Source organism: Lepisma saccharinum, chromosome 10 (assembly GCF_977018435.1).
Source record: "Lepisma saccharinum chromosome 10, izLepSacc3.1, whole genome shotgun sequence".
Classification (NCBI taxonomy): domain Eukaryota; kingdom Metazoa; phylum Arthropoda; class Insecta; order Zygentoma; family Lepismatidae; genus Lepisma; species Lepisma saccharinum.
In genome coordinates, this window is record NC_139238.1 from 77,295,263 (window position 1) to 77,317,754 (window position 22,492).

At 37.7% G+C, this 22,492-nt stretch overlaps 1 protein-coding gene across 3 annotated transcripts in view; it reads left to right on the forward strand.

Annotated features, from left to right (window-relative positions):
• Positions 1-4,057: 4,057 nt before the first annotated feature.
• Positions 4,058-22,492, forward strand: part of SA1 (stromal antigen) — a 65,496-nt gene continuing 47,061 nt past the window's right edge. For 2 of the 3 annotated variants that reach the window (XM_083129947.1, XM_083129949.1), the window contains exons 1-4: positions 4,058-4,238; positions 15,717-15,919; positions 20,934-21,163; positions 21,657-21,829. In XM_083129947.1, coding sequence (XP_082986073.1) covers positions 15,747-15,919; positions 20,934-21,163; positions 21,657-21,829 — 576 coding nt within the window. In that variant the 5' untranslated portion in view covers positions 4,058-4,238; positions 15,717-15,746. The remainder of the gene's footprint in view (positions 4,239-15,716; positions 15,920-20,933; positions 21,164-21,656; positions 21,830-22,492) is intronic. The other variant, XM_083129948.1, reaches the window with a different exon arrangement.

Here is a 22,492-nt window from a genome sequence, read left to right on the forward strand (position 1 = left end):
AGACACAAATGATTCTGCGTTGCTGCAGAGTAGTTATAGCTGTAGCGATCACTGCAGATACGAACCCTCTACTACAGCGCTGTACCTCTACTATGTCAATGGCTGAGGGACCCCTAAAGGCTTGCTTACTTGTCTCCGCCCTCTCCACCCCCCCCCCCCCCCGGCCCCACACTGCGGGGTTTGCGGCTTGTAAATTCTGTATTTGTGCCAAAACTGGGGGGGGGGGGCAAAGACCGTATATTTCCCTTTGTAGATAATGTTTACCATAGTGTGGAGGCAAAAGTGGTGACAATGCCCCCCTTCGCCCCCATAATCGCAGCCACTGCTGGAAGGACCACATACCTGCCTGTACCTGACCATACTTCAATGCCCGGTTCGCTCAATGCGCGTTAAATTTTAAAGAAGCGTTAAATCAAGTTAACGCTACATTAGCACATCGAGGCATTTCTCCAACCTTCGTTAAGGCTAACAGACCTCTAATGTCGTCGTTAAATCTAAAGGCACTCTTTTGCTTCATTAACGTGCTTAACAGAGCGATGTGTTGGGTCGGAAATAAGATGGCGAAATTGCGTATGACAGCTGTTGTGTTGAAAGGTTATCCCAAACCGATTTGAACACATTATTTCTTACCATCGCAAAACGTACACTAGTTCGATTTCTTTCTAGAGCAAAAATAATTTTCCCATTTCGTATTTCATATTATAAATTCGTACTGCAAATCAGAAATCACATGTAAGTTAAATGAGAAATATTGTATTAATGTACTTTTTAAAGTTTTGTCAATAATGGCATCGTGATCATCACACATTATTCAAATTTTATTAATTTTGCCTGTCGAGCCAAAAATATATGCTTATAGTTAATTATACGAACTTGATGTTTTTAAAATGAATATTGGGCTTCGACCTTGAATGCACTGTAACCATAAACACAAAATATCGCATGACTTTTTAAAATAATGTAACCTATTTTTACATATTTCAATTTGTATAAGATAAAGTTATTCACCAAAATATTCGGTGTCGTCGTCCACGCCGTTTTCCAGTTGATCATATAGAAACTGGAGAAAGTCGTGGTTTCTTGTGTTTATGCTTATGTCTGCTTATAACTACCATTCCAATTTTTTGTTGTTTTTTCAACTGAAAAATGACAGAAAACGTAAGAGATAAAATTAAAATGAAGCAACTGTCCTACAAATAGGCAATACCCGTCCTGTACTCTCATTTAATGTAAAATAAATCTGTGACATTACACAATGTAGCCTGCAATCTTTCAAAGTAGTAAGGAATTGTTCTTTCGAACTTTTCAAATTATTATCCACCTACTCCAATTAACATCATGGAAAAAAATAATTTTGCAGTGACGAGAATGCTCGACACAAATGTTCATCATTCTATATTCTGAATCACAAGCGGCTAGGGACAGCTGTAGCAAACTGGAGATGCTAAAAGCACCAAACCTGACCTGCCTAACCTAACCAAGTACAGAAATAAAGAAAACCTGCCTAACCTATTTACTTATTTAGCTCGTAGCTGTACGTAAGTACTGTAGAATAAAACATGTTGTTTAATATAACGTGAGTCTTAATATAATCACAAAATCAAAACAATTATTATGCAGTATATTGAAAATGGGCTGACATATAACGGTGCAAATGGAAATTAAATCGTATTCATACCAAACTGAAAGAGCACTTAAAAAATTTAAAAAAATAATCAACCGTTACATGTACAAGGTACATTTACGAACGCCTACCATCTCATCACGTAATATAGCTTACATATGTTGTTTCATTAAAAAAAAAAAAAAAAAAAAGCTTGAGGTCCTAAGCAGTTTCAGGTATATAGTTTCGTGCACGAACATTGTGCAGTGACATAAAAGACACTACCATCCATTCGGAAATTATATTCCTTGTACATACGTACAAGTGGTAATGATATTGTCTGAGTGCACTTGTTATATTTTTTACCAGTTATGATAAATGTAAAATATCATATTAATCAACCGTTCCTTGTACAAGGTACATTTTCTGAATGACTACAATTTCATCACATAATGAAAAGCCAAACATATTGTAAAGAACCGTACTACACATGTATGTTAAGCTTCAGGTCCTAAGCAGTTTAAAGGTGTTGTCGTTTCGTGCATGGAAATTGTAAGAGTATACATATTTGTTTGAAGAACACACTACCATCCATTCGGAAATTTTTCCTTGTACTTATGTACAAGTGGTAATGGTACTGTCTAACAGTGCACTTTTTTTTTTAACCAGTTATGATGATAAATCAAATTTAAAATATCATATTAATCAACCGTTCCATGTACAAGGTACATTTTCTGAATGACTACAATTTCATCACATAATGAATAACCAAATATAATGTAAAGTACCGTACTACATATGTATGTTTCATTAAGAAAAAAGCTTAATCCTAAGCTGTTTCTGGTAATGTAGTTTCGTGCACGGACATTGTAAAAGTATGCATATTTGTGTTGTAAAACACACTACCACGCATTCGGAAAATATTTTTGCACGGTACGTTCGTACAAGTGGTGAGGATACTGTCTAACAGTGTACTTTTCCTTTTTACCATTTATGATAAATCAAATATAAAATATCGTATTGTGTTATATATATATTTTCTTTGAAAAATATTTGTACGAAACAAAAACACAACCATTCAGAAACGTCCCTTGTACATATGCATGAACGGTAATCATACTGGTAAACATTTTACGTACCTTCTTTTTTTGTCAGTGATTATTTGGAAACAGTAGATTTCTTGTTTGCAATGCCACATTCACATCAATTCCAATAGAAGTGACTTGCAATATTTACATATTATTTAATTGCCATGAACAGTAAGTTAAGTTATGCATGGTGTACATCTCGTGAAATGTTCTCTTTTGTTGAGGAAAATTATTATAGCAAACACACGTTCATTTCCACCTTAGGCCTCTTTTGCAATGCCATTTTAATATAATTAAATTTATCAAACTTCAAACAGATTACACTAACCTAGAACAGTACTTTTATTTATATATTTATGATCTTGTATTTGCAGTCGGTAGGCACTCATTTAAATCTAACTTACGAAATTACAATGCAACTGTTAATCCTAATACATAACATTTTCGGTGGGCGGATGTAAATACCTAAGTAACATTCATTTCTTAAACATATATTTATGTGTTACACATTACTTTATTTTTGTTCCTGGAATTTCATACAAAAAAAAATCGCTTACGCACAGTCTACTGTCCACGGTGCAACCAATGTAAACGTTGCATTTCTCGTGTCAAAGTATGAGAATAGTAAGGAATCAAAGCAAAAAGTCTCTAACATGTCGTTAGTTAACGGGCCTATAAAATCGCTTGAGCGAACATTAAAAGTTTAACAGGCTGCTAAGATTTTAGTGATGCGTTAACTATCAACTCGTTAAGAACGTTTTAAAGATGGTTGAGCGAACCGGGCACAAGACTGCTTTTTGGACCTTTCGGACAGACAGCCACCGCTGTTTGCTTCTGGAAAGAATGAGTTTTATAAACTATGAGGAATATGTCGGCATTTCTTATGGTCAGATATTTATTTCTCATTGTCACTATACAGAAACTGTAAGCTTTATTAGTGCAAATGAAATTCATATCTTTCACTTAAAAGAGTGCTTTAAAGTTACTAAACTTTATGAATTCAATATTTATTTCCCGCCAAAACAAGACCATATACCGCCATCTGAGATTAGACGCTTGGGATGACGGGGTGTCCCTTATCGCACAACAATTGAGCAATCTTTGTTCTGACGTCAGACGAAGAATGCCTACGTTGTTAGGTCAGGTCTGTTACGTTTGGTTCTATTAGCATAAATATTTTAAATACACTGAAAATTTTCTATTTATACTAAAAGAACTAAACCTAGCTAGCCTAACACAACAACTTAGGCCTTTAACCTAAAATTCAAAGTAATTATCCCGTGACATCAGAACGCAAAGTTGCTCAAGTGTTGTGCGATAAGGAAGACCCCCGCTTGGTGGATGTGGGGTTATGTTCAGTCAAGTTTAGTTGTTCAGTGGTTTGCTATGTTCGTGTAGTTGTTTTCTAGAGGAAGAGAGTGGTGAATTATTATCTCCTTATTAGTGTTGAACGTAATATAATTGACTACTTTGTGTCACGTACATGATCTGACAGGCTACAGAGAAATGTAGTGGTTGTAAATTACAATTCAACAAACTATTGTAATGTAAGTATAACTTAGCACGATATGCCATTAATGTTTACCCCGTTCTTAATGTAGTTAACATTGTTTACCTAAGGCAATTTTTAGCGTAGGGTTGTGTAGGTTACATGTCAATAATATTTTTAGCTCATAACTAGCTTTTCTATTATATTTGTATTTAGGGTACCAGTTTCATAGATCGGAGACACATTAAAATCGCATATTTTGTGTTTCGCATGGTTCGTACTTACCAATTGTGTATTGCGGAACATAGTTCAAGGTGTCATTACGCTTTTCACACGAAAACAAACGCAATTTTTCACATTCTGAGTGCTTATTTTATTCCTTTTTTCGCTTCCGGAACACACAATATGGCGGCCACATCTTGACTCACGTTGTGGGTATGCAGTGTTTCAACTTTCTTCACCGAAAAATACCTACTATCGTGTTCGTCACCGGTGGAAATTATTTATTATGCACGGGTAGCTGATGGATAGCCCCACGAACCATACACGGATAGTCCCACAAACCATTCACGGATAACCCCACGGACCATTTCCGATAAAAGTTAGGTTAGGTTTAGTTACGTTAGGCAAGCATAGACTATGTTAAAAATGTAAACATAAACATTAGTGAGGTCTTGCCTGATCCCCCCGGAATTTCCGGTTTAGGCAGTCCCCGTTGTTACCAGTGCAGATTCGCTGTCATACGAAGTAAGAAATGGGCACTTGTTTTCATCAGTTGTGCGACAATAGTCAAGAAAGGTTTGTTATAGTTCTACTATGAAGGAGTGGACGTCTAGAATCCGTCGGATGATCAACTGCAGAGCAGATTATTGAAATATGACTTGTCTTTGTGGCCGCCAGTTGTATAGCATACTACATACAAGTATCTTATGTACACGCACAACAAACTCAAAACGTATGAAAGTTCAGATATATTCAATTATTTTGTAAATGGTAAAGTGAGGGAATGATAATTCTATAAAACTAGTGATATTATTATATTATAAAGTGTACCTAAGTGAATCTTTGCCAACAAATCTGCAGAAGTAATGAAATGACACATAACAAATGCTAGTAAATACTCTATGTGATCAGAAGTATCCGGACACCCACCTGAAAATAAAGTACAAGTTTGGGCAACTCTCCATCGGGAACACTGGCAATCAATACATTGTTGGTCCACCCTTAGCCTTGATGACAGCGTTCACTCTCACAGGCATACTTTCAATCAGGTGCCGGAAGGTTTCCTGAGGAATGGCAGCCCATTCATCGCAGAGCGCCAAAATGAGAAGAGGCTTTGATGTGGATCGGTGTGGTCTAGTCGGCATTCCAAAACATCCCAGAGATGTTCTATGGGATACAAATCAGGATTCTGCGCAGGCCAGTCCATTAGTGGAACGTTCTTGTCGTCAAACCCCTCCCCCACAAGCCCTGCAGTATGGACGGGTGCTCGGTCGTGTTGAAAGACACAATGGTCATCCCCGAACTGGTCTTCGACGGTAGGCATTATGAAAGCTGTTAAAATGTCAACGTAAGCTTGTGCCATGACATTGCCATGTAAAGCACAAGGGGGCCAAGCCCCCTCCAGGAGAAACATGACCACACTCTAACCCCGCCACCTCCGAATTTCACTGTCGGCATTATAAAGGCTGGTAGATGTCGTTCACCAGGCATTCGCCACACCCTACCATCGGATCGCCACATTGTGTACTGTGATTCATCGCTCCACACAACGGTTTTACACTGTTCCATGGTCCAGTTTCGACGCTCCTTGCACCACACGAGGCGGCGTTTGGCATTTGTCTGTGTGATGTTTGACTTATGGGCAGCTGCTCGGCCATGGAAACCAAGTTGCCGCACCTTGCACCAAACAGTAATGGTACTTGGAGTAGATCCTGATGCAGTTAAGAATTCCTGTGTGATGGTGGCGATGGATGATTGATGATAATGCTGTACGACCATCTTCAACACTCGATGGTTTCTGAAGGTCAACATGGGAGGTTGGCCTGCATGCTTTTGGGTTGTACACATCCCTTCACTATAACATCGGAAACAATGGGCAGAGGGATGTTTAGGAGGGTGGAAATCTCACACACAGACTTCCTACACAAGTGGCACCCAACCAACTGACAACGTTGAAAGTCTGTGAGTTTCTCAGACCATCCCATAATGCTGTATCACACTGTCTGCAGACTACTGAGTTCGCTGACTATGTGTTCTACGCGGTAGATGGCAGTACTGTGTCGCCCTCTATGATAAACACACGTTTCGTGGTGTGTCCGGATACTTTTGATCACATAGAGTATATGTGCTTTCAACGTCGCCTTTCCACCTGAGGGATTTAGGGAAAACCTATGATATGGCATGCCACTTTCACTTGCACGAATTTACTTCAAGTAACAGGGAGTTTTCAGACTGAAGTGACAAGTGATAACGGGATTTTGCACAGAAGCATTCGATCTAAAGCAAACCATTCACCAGTCACGCTTGCGCAAGTAACAGGCCAGGGTAACACAATGCACGGTATTGATAAAATGGCCTATTCCGAGAGACAAGCGACACCTGCAATTTGTCGTGTGTTGCAAGGTGTTGTTTATTTTTGAATGCTGGTTACCAAGTGACACGTATCGCTGCAGTCTGAAAGCTTCCTTTCAAACCAATTCACCACGAGAAAATACACGTGTCGCTTGGACTGGGCTGTTGTTTTCTCAGTACCATGCATCGTGTCACGTCTGTCTGTTGTAATCGTATGCAAGGTGAATTGTTTCCTTTAGAGTAAAGGGGCTGTTGCTTGTCGCTTTGGTGTGTAATCTCCGTGCCACTTAAAAGTGAATCCTCAGTGATAAATGAAATTTTTCGAACCGAAGCAACACGACAAGCTGCACGTGTTGCTCAGATTTCCAATGGTGTGTATTGTGCTGCCTGAGACTTGATTTCCCATGAGTGGTAAATGCTTATTTATAGACTAAATGGGCCTGTGTCGCTTGTCACTTTGGTACTAACCACTGCTGTTGCGTGTCACTTTGGTTTGAAACCTCACTAAGAGGCATGCTTTTCACCACAACACACTACGCTGTTAGACGATCAACACGTTTGGAACAAAATGCAAGTCGTACAAATCCTTTCTGGGTACCAATGCTTTCTTCATTCTGCTTGTAACAAAATGCAAGTCGTACAACTCCTTTCTGGGTACCAATGCTTTCTTCGTTCTGCTTGTATCAACAGGTTTCGTCTCTCTACGTCCTCGGAAACCTACGAAGTGATACTTGACTCATTAAATTTGTTCCCGATCGAACTGTACAACCATATGTTACACATCTGACACCATATTTCCTTGTAAAAGAATCTCCACTTTGCCCTTTCATATTAAAGTCCATATCACCGTAAGCATAACCGGATGTTTGAGGGGGACCAGATGAGTGTGGATGCTCCGCCTTTAACACCGTCTGTAGTATAAAAAAAGGGGGAGGGGGTTGAAACACTGACAGGGGCTTACGTCATCAATCGTACGCAGCATCCGGTTGTCATAAGGCAAGCAAATGAAAGCAATGGCAATTGTGCGTCGGTGAGATATTTCTCTTGAAAAATACATGATTTCCCAGTCAAATATATTCCATGATGAAAGAAAATACCTCGACGAACATTGTAAACCTTGGAGAAACTCATTTCCGTAAGTAGTTTCTTGTGTAAAATTGAAGAAATGTGTCTCCGATGTATGAAACTGTTACCGTATTTAGTAGATAGCTTGCAAGAATATAGGGGTAACAGTGACAAAACATAACAGAGAAAATAATATTCACCCTAAATAACTACATTAAATGTACCTCAGTAAAGCTTCTTGGTCTATATCTAGATTCAAAATTATCGTGGGATGTGCAAACAAACAAATTATGCTGCAAACTGGCCAGTCATGTTATTAAATAAACTTAGATCCTGCGTAAGTGAAAATTTATTAGTACAATCTTATTATGCCTTTTTTCATAGCCATTTAACATATGGGGTAACTCATCAAATGCTGGCAATGTATTCATGCAGTAAGGAATATGGCTGGAATATTAACCAATCTGCTTCATGCAAACCTCTTTTCAAGCAATATAAAATAATGACTGTTCCATGCCTATACATATTTAGCTGCCTAATGTTTATCAAAGAAAATATTCATAAATTCAACATAAGACACACTGTACACAACACAAGATTCAGTTATAAGTTGAACACACTACCAACCAGGCTAAGCAAAGTACAAAATAATTACAAACACATGGGAATAAAACTCTTCAACCAGCTGCCAGGGCACTATGCACCTCTTGAAAAGTTTAGAAGGGTGCTACAAGACTGGCTAAGAGAAAAGGTTTTCTACTCAATAGATGAATTTATTCTGCTCTCAAAAGATGATTTAATTTTCTAGAACTCGTAATACATGTAATACTGTCCTCTTCGTACTCACCCTATATATTTATTATTTATGTGGGCTTGTTTAAGCTATTCTTGTATCATGACTTATATTTGTATGTTTATACTATTCTTGTTTTATGTCTTATATTTGTATGTTTATATTATTCTTGCAAAAGGTTCTTGAAGGTGGGATTTGGTTTCTTTCACGAAAATAAATTCAAATTTTTACATTACGAGTAATTATTGTTCTTCCTTTTTTCGCTTCCGTAACACACAATATGGCGAGTGCAGCTTGACTAGAGTATTGGATCATCAGTGGGTATGCAGTGTTTCCAACCTTCATAACCGAAAAATGCCCCAAAAACCATTCTCGGTAAGGTTTTAGGCGAACATAGTTAAAATTTTGGGTCCTTGTAATATCAGGAATGTATATTTTGTTTCTTCATCTTCTTGCAAAACAACGGCGTGGTTGAAAACACTGACAGGGGATTACATCATCGCAACATCCAGTTCATGGAAGCAAATAAGAGCAACAGCAACTGTAGGTAGGAGAGATATTTTTCTTGAAAAACACATGAATTCCCGGTCAAATACATTCCACAATGAAAGAAATACCTACACAAAACTTTCAAAATGCTACATAAACTCATTCATAAATAAAAGAAGAATATCAGTAGTAATTTATTGCATTAGTAACAGTGAGTCCTAACCTAATTTTCGGCATAATCACCACCGTTGTTGTGGCATTTGTCGTAACATGGCACTAAATTTTGTATGCTCATGACATATATGTCAACCTCTTCAGTTGAACAAAGAGATGAAAGTCTGTACATGCAAGACCAGGACTGTACAGGGAATGGTCCAAGATCTCTCATCTGAAGTGATGCAAAGGGCCCACGTGTACTCAGCTGTATTGGGTTGTGCACATTCGATTGGCCTTCCGTGAATTGTCTGCACCATCGTCGGACCATACTATCTATCACTCACGACGTCCGGTCTGCACACCTCATACGATTGCTGGTGGCTGTGTGCCAAATTCTGCAAAAATCTGATTACTACACGTAGGCTACATTGCAGTCGGTGGGGATACTGTATGAGAGCTGCAATCTTCAACCTAGAACTGTCCTAAAACGGCTACATTGAGACTGTACCAGATTACAGCTACATGCCACTTCTTCCTGCCCGCATGTGTGTGTCGCTCTCTGGCCACTAGTGCTGTGTACAGACACCATTGGAGCTTTTTTCTGGACGCATCTCGTATATGAACTTTCAGAAGCTGTTATAACAGTGTTCCTATTTTAATGTTTTGTTAGCTAAATCAGGCACCTAGACAATGCAATTCTATAAATTGCTTACAATAAATTTCTAATACCTACATACCCTTTTTGTCAGGTGTAACTGCATGCTGTCAGTTTCACAGTACTTCACTTGGATATACTGTACTGAAGCAGAAATCCCATTGATAATGTAAGGAAATATGACAATTTCTTTTGTACAATTCAGTTGTTTCACTTATGTGCAAATGTTAAGTTGTTTGCTTTTCAGAGAAGAGCGAAGTAGCTTTATGCATCGAAAAGTGAGTCCGCACTCATGGTTCTTGCAAGCAGAAGGTTCCAAACCTCAGTGGAAATATCAACATATAGTACCGAGAATGGATAAGGAGACTGATAAATTACAAAATGTATTTCTTAATCAATCACTCTTCACTCTAATCTCATTTAGTCGTAACTTTAAAAATAATCAAGTAGGCCTATTTTATTTTAAACTTACTACGTATGATAAATTTCCGTAATCCTTCCCTAGCTTGTGAATTATAATAATTTTCCAAATTCACTATTTTGCCGTTTGAATTCAAATCATAGAGAATAGAAAAATTGTCAATTTCATAATATTGGTGCTTAACAAATCCATACCTGGATCTGTATGAGATTATTATTTCCATTTGCAAAAACATCGATTTAGTTTAGTTTGTAATTGTCAGGGAGAAATGTAAATTTTGTCCTGGAAGACTTGGAAAAGTCAGGGAATTTCATTTCTGCTTGTTTGTAGCCACCCTGGTTAGGCAGGCCAGGTTTGGTGTTTGTATATTCTGTAAAGGAGTCTTGTAAAAGCTTTGATTTTAGTTTACAAAGTTAGTATTACATGCATTTTACACAGTTATGTGTTTGATACTAATACTGTAATTAGTCTTTATGCATTAACTTAAAAGCATAAGGGAGACACCCTCATGTAATAACTGTCATATTTGTGTGTCATGAACATTCAAGAAGAAAACTTATGATTTGCACACAACAGATAGAGGGGACTGGTGACCGATCGTACCCCCCTCGTAAATTCCAACTTTTTTCTTTCCAATCTGCACATTTCGATGTTTTAAGGTGCCGGAAACTGATTTTCACATGTGGAAACCACAAATAAGCGAGATATTTATCCTCGAAATGTGACCATGGCACGTCCAATTCTTCACTTCCCGGACCACTTTTGTCATATACACATGAAATCAACAGCGGATATCGAAGGATAACACATAATTACCATCACCATGAAAATAAGTGTAAATTTTTAAAAATAACATCTGCTACACTTCACACATTTCTTGTTCTTGGCAACTCACGAATGTACACACATTCTCTCTATTGAAGAAATTGTAAATTTGAAATATCGTAGAACAACATGACAACATGTTTGGTAGCACACTTTCTAATCGTGACATTAACTTCAATGATAGGCAAGAATTTACAATACCGGACCCTTTTGTAATTTCTATGCTACTGCTTATACTCATGAAATAATTAGTCACGATGATTTATCTGAGGTTAACATGTGTGAGGGGTGAGGTGTAGAAATTGTTCAAAGTTTTAAAATAAGCTTTTCTATTCTGGCAATGATTCTCCGTATACAAGTATGGGAACCATATTTATTGATATGAAAAATTGACGTTCGCATTTAGTTACGCTGTCTACAGCGTTGCTTTGCCACACTGTTGATTTGATACTTGGAGAGCATGGATCGTGTAAGAATGGCAGAAGAGAACAGTAAAAAAGTTGTTAATGTTGTACAGATTGATCGGACTGTACGTTAGAATTCTTTCGTCTAGCCGGTAAGCTCTACAATCCCACACAGAAATGTGTCGAGGATGACGAAGAAGACGACAGCGACAATCATGATGTAGAAGAGCATGTGGAATGTGGACTGATTTGGTTACAGGTAAGTTTGGCAACAATGCATCAATTGTAAAATTGCAGGATACGAAAATGGCATCTTCGATGAAGAACGTTTGCCGTTAAAGTCCTACCTAAATAAGATTTTTTTATCGGTTCATTATCACAATTAGCGCAAAACCATTCACGGATAGCCCCAGTGATCATTCTTGGTAAGGTAAGGTTAGGTTAGGTTGAGTAAACATAGTTAAAATTTGGGGCCATAGAACCATGCACGGGTAGCCCCACGAACCATTCACGGTAAGGTTAGGTTAGGCAAGGCAAGCATAGTTAAAATTTGGGGTCATACCTAAATGTCAGGAATATATATTTCGTTCCTTAAGTATTCGAAGCGCAAAATCTTGTGATAAATAATGAACAATTGTGCTTTGTTGGTTGCAATCACGGACCCCCTTATTTTGCAATTTCTACGCGTGACCCCCAAATTTTAACTTCAAATTCATGATTAGGAGGCGTCAATTAGTGAGTATGCGAAATATTACAAAAATCGGGGAGGGGTCCGGTAATGTAAATTCGCTCCTGAACTAAGTTCAAGCTTCTATCATGTTGTATAAAGCTAACTGTCGATCTTAGGTCAAAGAAATACGTTTGGCAACGTGGCAAATCCAGACATGTCGCTCATGTGCCTGTGATGTTGCCAATTGTCCAACACTGATCAGCAAACATTTTTTAAGTCTGTTTTGTAAAATGCATGTATTTAATATTTGAATAAAGAATAAATCTGGGGTGCGGGACGTAGTAAATATTCGAACATGTTGCAAATTTAGTAAAATTAGATAATAAACGGCCATTTATTGCTTGTGCGAGTTCCATTTGGATGATTTGTCATTGGCAACGAAAACAACTATCAGTTCTCGATTGCAAAGGGGAGAAAATATATATATATATTGGAGTCTGCAAGAGAAATATTTGAAAATTCAAAAAGTGATTCGTATACACTTTCGGATTCGATTCTTCTGATTCCACTCCACAAAATGATTCTGTTCAGATACTTGTTCCTCTCATCCTTGTGATCCTTGTGATTCTCAGCATGGTAAAAAATTATGGTTCCTTTGAATTTCGATTATACGTAGCTCATAGCTGTAATATATTTAATTTTCACCTTTTTATATTAGGTTTTAGAAAGACTTATCAAATAAAAGGTGTGCTCTGATTATAATTATCGGAAATGTTGGTTAAGAAGAGGTGGTTGTCTATTATTTTGCAGATCTTGGCATTTGCATTTTGGTTTAGCAAGAAAATATTTTCTTAGCAAAATTCTATGTAGTGACTGTTGTCTGTTTATTCTGCATAATTAGTAAGTACATGAATAGTGCAGAAAGCAAATGTAGTGTCGTACAAAATGCTGCTTTATAAGCACACAGCATCTGTAGAAATTTTTGTTGTATGTAGGAATTGTGTAGCAAATCCACTAGAAAGCGAAAACTTTTGTATGGTTTATGAAGATTTTGTTGTTATTTAACATATATATACAGGGTGAGTCGCCTAAAATTACCACTGGAAATATTTTGTGAAGAACAATGAATGTTGAAAAACTGATTTTGCAGATATAAAGGTATGAGAGGGGCTCACAAAATTAGTGGAGTACGGGCAATCTGATTGGTATGCATGCAAGAGAGAAGGGGAAGCACTGAAATTCTAAGGCAACCAAGTAAACGATCTTATATAAATAGTATTTTTTAAAAATTATTAAAAATTGTTTACTTACATAATGTGAGTATACTTGTTGCTAAAAGCGACGTTTCGGGGGTCTTACTGCCCCCTTCTTCAGGCTTTTTTTTTCCTAGGCACGAATTACTACTACATGCCGCGTCAATATATCAAACAAGGAATAGAGTTAAAGGGATTTAAAAGTTAAGAAATTTTTGTTAAAAACTTGCCCCTGTCTTAATGAAGCTTTCCATTTGCAATTCCTACCTGCACGTAAAACCCCCGGAAACATATAAAAGTTAAAACTGCCTCTACTCAAACGTCCGTGTTGATACCATGGTTGTCTTCCTGCCTGAAGAAGGGGACAGTAAGATCCCCGAAACGTCACTTTTAGCAACGGAGTATACTCACATTATGTAAGTGAACGATTTTTAATAATTTTTAAAAAATACTTATTGTTCTTAGAAGTGAGTAATTCGCACAAGTGCAAATATGAATATAAATAGTGTCGCTGTATGCATGTAGGAATGTAGTTATAATGCTAAGAGCACCAAACCTGACCTGCCCAAACTACTCACATAAGCAAATAGGAGTGGGGCTGTGAAGCAAGTAATATTATCAGCCGCACATGTTACTTGCATGGTGCCTGGACTGGGCAGTTTTCTCAACAGTGCATCGTGTTGCCTTGGTCTGTTGATGACATATGCATAGTGAATTCTTTTCTATGGACTGGATGGGGCCTGTTGCACATTTGTTTCAAGACTTGATTTGAGTCCACTTGTATACACAGATAGGCTAATTGGGACTGGACCTACAGTATAAAGTGGGTTACAAACCACTATGTACCTCCACTAAGTAACAACCCAGGATGACTCTTTGATTGCAAGGTGGCAATATTACCATGCTGTCATCGGGAAGCCACATATCGCATATTGTTTTGGTCTGCAAGCTCCCTAAAATTTCTACAGCAAAGTATGCTTTGATGCAGGGGTAGAGAAATACGGGATGTTCGGTTGCCATGCCACCTGAAAATTTTCGTCTGCTGCCTGAATTTAAAAAAATCAATGCTAAAAAATATATATTTGTTTTAATATTTTGAGTTCGCTTATGGAAATTTAAATTACCTTATTTTAAAGTAACAAGACATTAATGTTTGTGTGTTTTCTGTATCACGTGTATCAGTAAATGAGAATAATACATTTTTCACTGTTGCTAACCAAATCTTAAAGTCTGCTGTGACGTGGTAATGCCCGCAATATATTAGAATGTATTGCATAGTTATTCATGCTATTACCAGTTCAACCTTCTGTAGGAATACCACTCTGATGCAAGAATTAATTACTTTTAGTCCAGTCTTGTTTTGATTAACATATTACAATGGTGCATTTTACTCACTATCAATTCAAATAAAAATATATAAATATCTTACTTGAGTGAGTAGGAATGTTTCAGAACGATGTTTCAGAAGTCTGTACTACTTCCTTCATCAGGTAATAGAATAAAAAAACTTTAGGTGCCAAACATGGTACCACGTTGTTAAATCGTAAGTTGAGGATTCAGGTTGAGGATAGAAAAGGTAAAAAAACTTACGGTGACAGCATAAAAACTCCGATGGAAGTCTTCGCTGGTTATAAATTCCCTATGTTAAGATTAAAAACCACAACTAAAACAGATAAAAATCGAAGACCTATTGCAGTCCTCTAGTGACTTCCATCAGTGTTGGGTAGAACACATGGACACATTCTACACTGACAGTGATAGGTCTTCGATTTTTATCTGTTTTAGTTGTGGTTTTCAATCTTAACATAGGGAATTTATAACCAGCAAAGACTTCCATCGGAGTTTTTATGCTGTCACTGTAAGTTTTTTACCTTTTCTATCCTCAACCTGAATCCTCAACTTACGATTTGACAATGATGTACCATGTTTGGCACCTAAAGTTTTTTATTCTATTACCTGATGAAGGTAGTAGTACAGACTTCCGAAACGTCGTTCTAAAACATTCCTACTCACTCACTTAAGTTATTTATATATTTTTATTTGTATTAATTAATAAACTGAATGTTTAAGAGCATATTTCAAAATGTGTAACTTTATCTTAGTTGGATGCACAGCTTTCTTAGAACATATTTGCCCAAATAGTTTTTTCTACTTGTGCCCTGCTGTGATGAACATAGAAATGTGATCAATGAAGTTGAATAATATGCATATGCACTTTTGTCTCATTTCAGTTAAGAAGTGTGGAGCATTGAAGTTCAACCATGCAGCGACGTGGTGGCAAAAGAATCCGGATGGATGATCCTCCACCTCCGGAATATGATTCTCCCATGACCCCGATGACTCCGATGGATGGAGGTGCACAGGAGCTGCAGGAACCGTATACACCTTACACTCCGTATACTCCGCAACCTAGCACTCCTCTCACACACAGCGGGTAAGTCTTACAACCTCCTGCTTTTCTATTCACTCCATTGCGGATCGAGAATAGTGGAGATCAATCTCCTTGCATGGATTTTTATCTTTACGCTTTTTATACACCACACAATTTAATTTCAAGTTTCAAAAAAAAAAGTCGTGCTTTTATTAGTCGAACATGCGAAACAAGAAAAAAGAGGTGTTTGACATGTATAAAACAACTTACAAAACTGCCATCACTCAAAATTAAATATCTAAATATTCAACTTCTTTTGCACTGCAGTTACATCGAAACACACATTTATTAAGGAGATCAATGAACATTTCACGTTCTTCAAAGACCATTTCTAATTTTGTATCGGATCCGTAAATTTTATATCGGCACTTTATCAGTATCGCCCCAAATTTTGATGGACCACAGCTGCAGATTTTTGTCTTTATTCATGGATGCAGTTAGTCTGCGGATGACTGTTACTTTCAGTGAATAGCGTTGTTGCCATACATTAAATTGTTAATTTGTTGGTTCTAATTGTGGTCAGAGGCCTGCACAAGACCTGGAGAAAACCCGTCTGCGAGGAGGCGCGCCTACAATAATATGCAACACGCACATCAAGCCCAGGTGTTCGACATCGCGCAAGCGAGCTTCACGTCACAATGTTGCACAGGCTTCGATGCCTGCCAGGTTTTTCTATTACCCGGGTCTTAAGAAGACCCGTGAGACTCGATGTAGTTCTTGCAGGTAGACGGCGAGCACTACTGTCAGTGTTGCCAACGGCCATTATATTTCACTACGCATGGAAATATTTGAATTTCTGCTAGGCGCAGGTGCCTTGAGGTTGTAGAATCATTGGCGTAGCAAGGGGTGAGCGAAGTGGGCGACCAACCTGGGCCTCGCGCATATAGGGGCCTCGCGTCCTATGAGGTTGATACGAAAAACGTAATAAATGGAAGTGAGAAAGATAGAAAAGGCTAATTTTTGTGGGCAATAAAATTAAGACATTTTTAACTGGCCTTATATTCTAGTTTAACGTTATAATTTGAATGAATACGTCAAATCAGAGGCGGGCGGGAGCTCTAAGCCTAAGGGGCCCCGAAAAAGTCAAAATAATTCTAATTTCTCATGTGAAACATCAACGCAAAAATTGCTTGGACAATTTTATCCATTTTTCTTCTGTGTCGTGACCTTGCATAGCCTACCCGATTTTAATATGTTAATGGTAAAGCACCTCAAACTGCCACGGAGCAAAGTATGGGGCATTTAAATGCTTCTGGTATTTTAAACTCAAGAAAGGTATGGATAATATTAGCAGTTCTTCCTTCGTTCCTACAACTTCAGACGCAGCTATTGCCTGCCCTCTGTAACGGGCACGAAGATGATTTATCTTCCGAATTTCCTGATCAAGTTATATGTTTCAGGAATGTGCTTAAATCTGAAATCAAGTGCTTTAGGAAAGTTTCTTCTCCTTGATAGCTCTACACTAACTTCCAGTGTTCTCTGTATCCTGTACCGCCTTCTGTTTGGGGGAAGGGATAAGTAAGTATTTGTATTTTCTTCTTTTGAATACATAAATGTCAAAGAAAGATATGTTGTAATATGTGAAAATTCAGAGTTAGAGCATCGATTTGTATAGTTATTAATGTAAGTGCAGCCACAACCAGAAATTCTAAGTAATTACGTAAATTTCCTGGAAGAAGCTGACTGTACTTGAGGGACCCAAGTTTATTTCTTGCGGACGCGTACTTTACGATTTTATTACGCCACTGCGTCAAATATTTAATATTACAAGAACATTAAGACGTAACAACAAAATGAGATTCACAGTTATTATTATCATCTAAGTCCTAAAATTCAAAGTTAACTGGTACAATTTATGTGCAACAAAGTCAAAATTGCTAATTAAAAAAAGTCAAAATTGCTAATTTAAAAAAAGTCAAATTAGCTGTATCAATTGATTACACCAAACATTTCACATTTATTGTGCAAATGACTATCGTTTTAAGATTTGCTGATGTTGAAACCGATTGTGTAGAAGAGCTTGTAGGTAGATACATTGGGCCCCTAGACAGGATTGTGATTTAGCGCACTCCCTTCCCCCCGCTCTATCAAGCACTGACATTTTATGTGCGTCCTTCCATATTTTCTACTTAAGCCATGGTTTGTGACATTTACATCCTACAAACTTCGAAATGAGGAAACAAAGAACGACTCATTAAATAATATATAGGTTATATTTCTGATTTTTTTTAAAAAAAAATTAGCACACTTAAGGATATTTCAGTTATCTTACTGCCTAAAGAACATCTTAAAAAACGTACTATTACTACTACTTTGGTTAATGAAAATTCCAGCAGCGTGTTACTGTAGCTCTGCCAAGTGTAAATTTCTCTGTCGCGTACTATTAAATATAATTTTCGTCAGAAATTAATTATTATTGTAGGCTATTATATAAATATGATAATTTGCTGACGTTTCCTTGATGACTGTGTATCGATTTACATTGATATTTCAAACTTAAAGAACGATGGGGCCTTGCATTCAAATCTCGCCCAGGACCTCGCGATATGTTGCTAAGCCACTGCACCTAAGATTTTGTAACTTCTCAAATTAGTGTCATTATTATGTCAAACCAACTACCACATATTTTCTAAATTTGTTTCGATGGTCTTGAAATAGGTTTGTGTGTCTTGTTCATTTTATGTCACCTTTCTGGTCTTGAAATCGTAAATCTTCTGTCGGTTTCATTTTTACGTTGTTTGTTTGTTGAAATGTGTAAATAGCATTGCCTGTTATTTGCACCCGTGTGAAAATACAAGCTAACAATTATATTTTGTATCGTATTACTATCAATGCGGTCTGAGAACAAGATAACTAGCAACAACACTAGCGAACGACGATTTGTTGAAAGAGATGACAATATTCAAAAACCTTTTATAATGCAAATTCTGATTTCATGTTCCATTTTATGGACAATCGTGCCTTAGTGTTCAGGGGGGGGGGGGATCTTGAGCAACTAATTCGGATATTGAATTGGCAAAATTACACCAGAGAGAAAATCTGTTTGATTGATTGATTCATTTATTTGGTCAATTTATGCACAATAAGGCTAATCGAGACTGGACCTATAGTTTAAAGTGGGATCTGAACCATCATGTGCTTCCACCGGGTATCGAACCTGGTACCCTTTGATTACAAGGCGACGACACTACCACTGCGCCATAGGGGAGCACCCAGAAAAAAGTATAATGTAGAACAACCACCAGTCACACAAAGTTCCAAAGTATTTACGATGGCACTTTTTGCGAAACTTGGTTCGTACTCCTGTACAGGTGTCAGCAGTGGCAGCAATTAGGGGCGGGGCCGAGAGAGTGCAGTTGCCCCCCCCCCCACTTTTTGCTACTTTTGCACCACGCTAACCTCATGTACCAAGGGAAATTAATTATCCTTGCCCCCCCCCGTACATTTGCACTTTGGCCCTCTAGTTTTGGAACCCAATCGCCGCCACTGGGTGTGAGCGATACAAATGTTTTCTAGCAAGGAATAAATGTCTGCAATTTCAAATTGATAAAAGTGATGAACATTTTAAGTGCTCCTAGAACAGTTTAGAATCTAAAAGTTGGCAACGGTGACTGCGTGACTCATGAATCTGGAGACGGTGCAAAACCGGAATGAGCGTTCGCTGAAGATAAGCGAGCTTCGTCTTGCAAGGCCTTCCAGTTACCCGTGGGCTTTCGATGCTTGACGGGTCAAAACCCAGGTATATAGTTTTACTCGCCCGCCCGACCAACCAGGCGGGCCTAGTAAGCGATTCTGGCCGTTGTGCAGCCCTCTGATTGTGGTTCATCAATCCATACAAAAGTATATGCAAGGAGAGAATTAAAGAGTTGCAACAAAACAAAAATGTGAAATGCATGTAAAAAAACCAAAATGTATTCCTTATTCCTACATAAGGAAAGCAATCAATTGAGATGGGGTTAATGAACCATAAGGCTCTAAGCCATGGCCGTATATAAGGGGAGTATTTTACAGGTCCAAATTAGGGCTGAGCCGATAGTTTCACCGATTCCTACCAATACCGATACTTGAATATTTTAATAATTAAAAGTTATTCAAATTCTTTAACAATAGTAGTAAGTATTCCACTCTAAATATAAGCATCAATTGACCAAGAATTTTGCTTTAGAATATACCAGAATTGCCTTAGAATATTCAATTACATGTTATGTCATCACAAAATTAATTTTTTTCACACAAAACTGCAAAATAAATATAAACTTCTAATTTTGCATAATTTCCAGGATAATTAGACTCAGCGAAAATGTCAAGAGACATTTTTGCAGAGCCTGTGAAAGACCAAAATTCCGGAAGTATCAGTCTGTATCGGTAAATAAATTCCAACCGATACTTTCCGATACCAATACCAGTGTATCGATATCAGCTCAGCCTTTGTCCAAATCATTCTAACTGTGTAATCAAATCAACATCTCTAAATTAGTTAAGACACTACATTGTGTACATCAAGCTAATATTTATATACATTTTATTGGTTATAATTTATAATTGGTACAAATACAAAATAGTAACAAATAAATTGTAACTATTTAAATCTTACTTACATGAAATTTTGTATGTGAATGAAGGCAGTGAGCCTTTGAAATTAATCGGAAATAACATTACATTGTGCAACGTGGAAATGTAAAATACAAAATCACGTAAGTAAACTGCATTTAATACATACATCATGTATTTAAATCGTGTACCCTCTTTGTGCTGCAATAAGTTGAACTCCATCCATTATTTTTGCATATATACGGCCATGCTTGAGGCAATATTTTTGTAATTTTATATCAGATGGTATGCTGTTCCAGCACTTTTTTTATGGGTGAGAATAGAAATTGACTTCACTTTATTTTGACAAAAGAAATGAATGTTTGTGTAACTACGTGAATACACAATTATTAATGAACTTTTCACGATATTTTGATTTTTTTCTTATGGAAACCATAACAAAAAAGGCTTTTCAAATTATTTACAGGCAAGAGGTGTACAGTGAGCAGTATGAGCAACCGACGCAGTTCCAGTCCCAGCCCCAGCCACAGCAGTACGACCAGCAGCTGTACGAGCAGGCCCACTACGATCCTCATTTCCAGAACACACAGCAGCATCAGCAAAGCATGTCATATGACCCACCCCCACAGTTCGAGCAGCCAATGACTCCAGTGAATATGATCACCAGATCTACAAGAGCTCCAAGGAGGGCCAAGGGTAAGAGTTTTTCAGTGGGTTAGCAATTGTTTAAAATATGGTCATATTTTTTTAATGTTTTATTTTGATAAACAAAGAGATAAATATGTATCTGTGGCATTTATTAGGCCCTGGTTCCTGGGCAACTAATTGCAAAGTAATATAATAGTTCGTGCCTATTGGTGATTTTTGTTTGTCACAGTTACAAATTATATAAATATCAAGTAGGAACTGTTATGAACAATTCGACTGATAAACTACATATGTTTCATAACTAAGGGAGATTTCAGACCAAAGTGACAAGTGAGGTGTAACAACATTTCACTTGAGAATGAGCTAATCAACAACAATGTTTTATACCGTAGCAGCATGACAGGCCACACGAGCCTGCATTCAATTGATGAAATCCTCAAGCAACACATGTCTCTTCTTGCTTCGGTGTGAATTCTCCCCAAGAAAACATTGCATTTTCTATGTGGTATTTAAATATTTATTATTACTATTTTATTTGCAGTGGTTGCAGCCACCCAATTGAGCAGTACAACCCTGAAGAGGGCAGCGATTGGTCTCTCCATAGACGAGCCAGCACGGAAAAGACGTCCTGGCAGGAAGCCACTGTCAGAGTTGCTGGCCGAGGATGAGAACTGCCTGTATTATGTCATAAGGCAAGGGCGGGCTTCACTTCAGGTAGTTGTACTAAACATGAGTTTGTTATTTAGCGTTGCTTTTCTGCCAGTTTTTGGTGTAATGATATGATGAAATTTGTAAAGGAACACTCTCAAAGAACACCCATGTCCAGGCAGCCAGGATTCGAACCCAGGACCCCTGGCATCATAGCATGCTGCGTTAACCACTCCACCACAGAGATTGGCTAGACATGGGTTGAATAAGGCTAACGTTGCAAGATTTCTTTAAAAAATTTTAACACACAATGAACAATCAAAGTCCCATATGAAGGAGAAGCTGAGAATTAGTTTTTCTGTAGCCACATTCTTTTGTGTGAACAGTTTTGTTATTGAGTCAGTCTAGTTGTAAGAGTACATTTTAGGACATCTGGAAACAGGGTTGCCAGACGTTGAGGAAAAAGAGAGGGCAATCTGATAACTGCTCTTTGGACATCTCCTGTGGCACACACCAAAAAACTTACGTAAATGAGATTGAATGGAACATGTTAGCAGGTATGCATTCCCCTTACATTAATCTTAAAAAAAATATATTATTTATATTGGGGTCCCAGTGACTTGGGGATTCTTTAAAAAAAACAAAAACAGGGAGATCAACTTAAACATTTTTCACTTTTCCTACCAACTGTTTACCACATAAAGGCCTCCTCGATGGGGCAGTGGTAGC